Below are 5651 nucleotides of genomic sequence, written 5' to 3'. Positions count from 1 at the left end.
ATTTCTGGCCCACATGCCCGGGGCCTGGCCCTGCCCCTGCCCTATGGCGGGCACAGGACAGTCCCACAGCAGGGCGCACGCCACCAAGCCGGGGACGTGGAGTCCCGAGGAACAACGGGGTGGCCCAGCAGAACACAAGCCCTGGGGAGCCTCCCGCAGACCTCCTGCAGCCCCGGTCAAGGTCTTCCTTCTGAAGGTCGCAGGTGGGCTCCCAGGTCCTGGGGTGGGCGCTGGCTGTAACCTCGTCCATCCCGTCCTTCCCGCCGGCTCCTGGGACTGGGCTCGGGGTCTCCACGCCGCGCAGGGGTTGGGGGAACTGCTCAGAGGAGAACACAGGCACATTTCCACAACAACAGGCAGCGCTGGGCCTGAATCTATGCCCAGAAAGCACACGTTGAGCTCACGACACTGGCCCATAGAGACCAGAGCCTTGGCTGACACGTGGCGCACCTCAGGGCTCTGTGGGGGGACGATGGCTAGGGTGTGTGTGTTTGTGGGAGGGGAGCGGGGGCTGGGGGGTTCCTTGACACCTGGGTCCCTCTGGGGCCTACAGGGACACATTTGGGCTTGCCAGTACAGGGAACAACCTGCCCCAGGGGATGATGAATAGGGGACCCTCTCAGGAGGGAGGCCCAGGCACCTGGAGTGGCCCCTAATATGGGGCCAGTAGGCTGCCAGGCCTGGCCTCCCCCTGCCTCCAAGCCTGGCAGCCCCACGGCCTGCTGAGCCTACTGGCCCGAGGTGGACCCCGGGGGGCTCATCTCTGCAGCCCCGTCCTCATTTCCCGGCTCTTCTGGGATGGGCTTGAGCCCCTCCTCGGGGGTCTCCTCGGCCTCCTGGCCTTCTGCCTGGGCGAGGCCCTCTGGCTCCCAGCCAGGACCTCCTGGGGCCACCGGGGAAGCACTGCCCATCCGGCCAGGCATGGGGACTCCGGGGGCATCTGAGGGTCTTGCCTGACCTAGGCCCGCAGGGGCGGCAGCACTTCCATCTTCCTGAGTGGCCGTGGACGCCTTGCTGGTCTCCCCAAGGCCAGGGGCTGCCCTGGCGGCACCATGGTCTTCAGGGGCCGCCTCGCCAGCCTTGGCAGTGCCGGCAACTGCCGCACTGGCCTCCTCACGTGCCGGGTGGTCCTCGGCGCTCCCTTCCTTGGAACGGGCGGCCTGGGCGGTGGTATCTTCACCGGCCGGGGAGGCCTTGGTGCCATGTGCAGTGGTGCCTGCGGTGATGGCCTCATGGGCCGGGGCGGCCTGGGCGGCTGCTGCCAGGACTGCAACGTCCACACGGGCCTCTTCCTGCCCTGGGAAGTGCTCCCTGCTAGCCGGGTCGGCGTCCCAGGCCTCGGTCTTCTGGATGAGCCGCAGCATCCCCGCAAAGCCGGGAGGCCTCCTCATCAGCCGCCTCCTCCTCAGCGTGTCCCGGAGCGTGTCGTTCAGCCGGGCCCGCGTCAGCACCTGCCGGGCGCGCGCCTGGTCCGCCATGGCCGGGTGGATGGCCCCCTTCTCCAGGGCCGACTGCAGCAGGCCTTCCAGGCGCATCACGTACGCAGAGAGAGTCTCCTGGGGCCGCTGGGCACAGGTCACGAACTTCAGCCGAGCACTCCCCCGGGGGTCCTTGTTCCCAAACACCTGCACCAGCGCGGCCAGGCAGTCCTGGGCAGCCAGCTCGGGATCTTCCGCCAGGAGGCCACGCAGGAGGTCCAGCGCGGGGCCGCGCAAGCTCTCCACCAGCCTTCTCCTCCTCTCCCTCTCAGACACGTGGCGCCACAGGTGCAGCGTGTGGCTGGCCTGCTCCAGCCAGCTCTCAGAGGACTCTTCCCCGTGGCCCGGCTCTTCCATCCCAGAGAAGGTTCCCAGCTCCTGGTAGCCCATGCTGTCCAGCACGGGCTGCGAGGCCTGCCTCCACTGCTGGGTCCCGGGCCCTGCCTCACCCATGGCGCCTGCCGCTGTCACAACTGCTTCCTCAGGCGCAGCCATTGCCCCGCCCGTGGGTCCTGCCATACTCAGAAGTCCTGCCACGCCTGCAACATTTCTGTAACCTGCAGCTCCTTCCTCATCTGACTCAGCTCCTGCTTCACCCTCAGCTCCTTCCGCACCTGCAGCTCCTTCCGGACCTTCAGCTCCCTCCTCACCTTCAGCTCCCTCCTCACCTGCAGATCCCTCCGCACCTGCAGCTCCTTCCTCATCTGACTCAGCTCCTGCTTGACCCTCAGCTCCTGCTTCACCCTCAGCTCCTTCCGGACCTGCAGCTCCCTCCTCACCTTCAGCTCCCTCCTCACCTGCAGCTCCTTCCTCATCTGACTCAGCTCCTGCTTGACCCTCAGCTCCTGCCTCACCTGCAGCTCCTTCCTCACCTGCGGCTCCTGCCTCACCTGAGGCTCCCTCCTCACCTGCAGCTCCTTCCTCACCTGCAGCTCCTGCCTCACCTGCAACTCCTGCCTCACCTTCAGCTCCTGCTTGACCCTCAGATCTTTCCGCACCTGCAGCTCCTGCCTCACCTGAGGCTCCCTCCTCACCTGAAGCTCCTTCCTCACCTGCATCTCCTGCCTCACCTTCAGCTCCCTCCTCACCTGCAGCTCCCTTCTCACCTGCACCTCCCTCACCTTCAGCTCCCTCCTCACCTGCAGCTCCTGCCTCACCTTCAGCTCCCTCCTCACCTGCAGCTCCCTCCTCACCTTCAGCTCCCTCCTCTCCTGCAGCTCCCTTCCCACCTGCACCTCCCTCCTCACCTTCAGCTCCCTCCTCACCTGAAGCTCCTGCCTCACCTTCAGCTCCCTCCTCACCTGCACCTCCCTTCTCACCTAAGGCTTCCTCCTCACCTGTGTCTCCCTCCATACCTGCGACTCCCGCCTCCCCTGCAGTTCCTGCCTCACCCGCCCTGCCAACCACTGCTTGTCCCTGGGGCTGCGCAGGGCAATTGGGTCTATCCTGTGAATCAGCATCAGGGGCCTGGGGCAGGCAGACCACAGTCCAGGGCCCTCCCTTGCCTGGTATTTGGCGGGGGAGCGAGCTTCGATTTAAACACTCAGCAAACTCGACCAGGGCAACACTCGACCCCAGCTCCTTTCTGTAGACCTTGCCCAGCACTCGGTACCTGCCCAGGGAACGCAGGGCAGCCTGCACAGCCTCCTGGAATTCCTGGTCTTTGCAGTCATCTGGGATTCCCAGGATGAGCAGAGATCGCTGAGCGTTCACGCCCATCGACCTGCACCAGTCCCGCAATACCGCCAGAGCCATCGCCATCTTCGAGGACCTGAGGGTGGGGGGAAGCGATCAAACAGGTGTGCACAGGCTGTTGAAGTGTGGGAACCGGCCTGTGGGTGCAAAGAGGAGAGACTCATGTTTGTGCCACACAGCCCACCCTAGTGCCCCTCACAGCAGCAGCCTGGAGCACCTCCCTGCCCTGTTTGGTTTGTTTGACTTTAGGAAAGTTTTTTTATAAATTACATTTATTTACAAGATAGAAGGCTAGGGACTTCCCTGGTGGCGCAGTGGTTAAGAATCCACCTGCCAGTGCAGGGGACACAGGTTCGATCCCTGGTCCGGGAAGATCCCACAAGCCGCGGAGCAACTAACCCCACGCGCCGCAACCACTGACCCAGCGCTCTGGAGCCCACGAGCCACAACTACTGAGCCCACGTGACACAACCTCTGAAGCCCACATGCCTGGAGCCCGTGCTCCGCAACAAGAGAAGCCACCGTAATGAGAGGCCTGCGCACCGCAACGAAGAGTAGCCCCCGCTCGCTGCACCTAGAGAAAGCCCGCGCGCAGCAACAAAGACCCAACGCAGCCCAAAGTAAAAATAAAATTTAAAAATAATAACAAAAGAGCACTTGTTGCGTACGACTCAAGAAACAATAATAAAATAACTAAAATAATTTTTTTAAAAAGACAGATAGAAGGCTCGTCACCTTTTCTACATTTCTGGCCTCAGTTTTAGGAAGCTGCCTTTTTCCCAAGGAATTTTTCAAGTCTTCCAATTTGTTAGCATAAACATTTCCACAATGTCCCATAATATTCCCCTATACCCCTTTGTTAATGCACCTCTGATCCGTAACGTTGGCCCTCTTTCATTCCTCCTATTGGGGATCAGCGTTCTTTCTGTTTCCGTGATTCATCGTTCTAGGACTTGCTCGGTTTCCTTGCTCTTTTGAAAGAAGCGCATGGCTTCGTTCACCGTGTCCATAATTTGCTTTCTATCACTGATTTCCTCTCTTAGCTCTCTTTTTTTTGATATGCATTTTTTTATCATTTTTTTAACATCTTTATTGGAGTATAATTGCTTTACAATGGTATGTTAGTTTCAGCTTCACAACAAAATGAATCAGTTATATATATACATATATTCCCATATCTCTTCCCGCTTCATTTTATGTTTCCTTTGCTCTTCTTCTTCTAGCATCTCTCAATGGACTGTTAGCTCACTGATTTTATGTCCTGACTCTTTTCTAACAGAAGCATTTAGAGGAATACAGTTTCCTCCTGTCGCTTTTTGCTGCCTCCCACTAAGTTTGGTAAGTTGTGCTTTTTTAGTATTCACTTGGAAATATTTTCTAAGTCCCTCTGTGATTTTTCTCTTTGATCCATGGGTTTCCCAATATTTGAAGATATATTATCATTAGTACCATCAAATAAAATTCCCCCGTGCTGAGAAAACTTATCATGGAAACTTGCAATACTGCTAAATTTATGGAGACCTTTTTACAACTCTGGTATGGCGTGTCCGGCTGAATGTGCAAAGCACCCTCGTAAAGAATCTGTGTACTCTGTGTGGAGGCCAGGGCCTTGCCCTGCCCACCCACCTCTGCAATTCCTGTGCCACCCGGACAGAGGCGACCTGAAGCTCTCGATGCCTCATGCAGTGGGCCAGAGCCCCTCCCTGGACCCCCACAAATCCATCTGCCATGGCCAACAGCCTCCACCAGATCACAGCAGCCCCAGCGCCTCCCCCTCTCAGCTTCACTTACGCCCCCCCGTGGCCAGGCGGCTCCTCCCCGACCCCTCGCACTACATCCCCTCCATACACCCTCCCCCACCCACCAGCTGGTGGCGCTCCGCTCTGGGCCCTGGAAGCCGGGCGCCCCGCCATGCGTAGAGGTCAGACGGCCTCTCTCACCTCCCCACACCGGGGAGTCCTCCCCCGAGCACACTCAGCGCCAGGGGCTCTCGCTTCTCGTGCCCCAGACGCAGAGCCCACCCGTCTTGCCCCCGCCCACCCGGGAGCCGGAGCCCCCTAACTGCCACGAGCGTCCTCCCCCCCACCCCACGCCCCGCCCCACCGGGAGCTCCCCTAACGCCTACCGCACCCGCGCCCGGGAGTCCTCCCCACCGACCCCCGCCTCAGCCTTCCTCCCGCCACACGCAGCAGCCGTTAGCCCTCCCCGCCCGTCCCGTCCTCCCCACCCCCGCAGCCGGTCGTCCTCTCCTCTGGCCCCCAAGGCCGGCCCCACCCGACCAGCAGGAAGCCCTCCGCTCAGGCCCCCCCCACGCTTAGCCATTAGCCCCACCCTCTGCACCCCGACTCCAGAACGCCCCCCACCAGCCACCCCGGAAGCCAGTGGTCCTCCCCTCTGACCCGCTCACTGGGGGACCCTTCCCTCAGCCCCCCTTCAGCCCGCTCCTCTCCGCCGCCGCTCCCCCACTCCCAACCGAGC

General features: G+C 60.9%; 2 protein-coding genes across 2 annotated transcripts; both read right to left on the bottom strand.

Moving 5' to 3' along the window:
• Positions 1–728: 728 nt before the first annotated feature.
• Positions 729–1931, bottom strand: LOC309978659 (paraneoplastic antigen Ma6F-like; the record flags this gene model as incomplete). The annotated part of the gene is made up of 1 exon (XM_082865160.1): positions 729–1931. The coding sequence occupies one exon, from the start codon at positions 1929–1931 to the stop codon at positions 729–731; it is 1203 nt and encodes a 400-aa protein (XP_082721286.1).
• Positions 1932–1999: 68 nt separating this feature from the next.
• LOC309978658 (uncharacterized protein) lies at positions 2000–3239 on the bottom strand (the record flags this gene model as incomplete). Its single annotated transcript, XM_082865159.1, has 2 exons — positions 2000–2028; positions 2276–3239. 2 exons carry the CDS (start codon positions 3237–3239, stop codon positions 2000–2002), a joined length of 993 nt encoding a protein of 330 aa, XP_082721285.1.
• Positions 3240–5651: the final 2412 nt, after the last annotated feature.

Source organism: Leucopleurus acutus, assembly GCF_964270905.1.
Source record: "Leucopleurus acutus genome assembly, chromosome: X".
Lineage (NCBI taxonomy): Eukaryota > Metazoa > Chordata > Mammalia > Artiodactyla > Delphinidae > Leucopleurus > Leucopleurus acutus.
The sequence above is the reverse complement of the archived record's forward strand: the minus strand, read 5'-3'. Positions and strand labels throughout refer to the sequence as shown.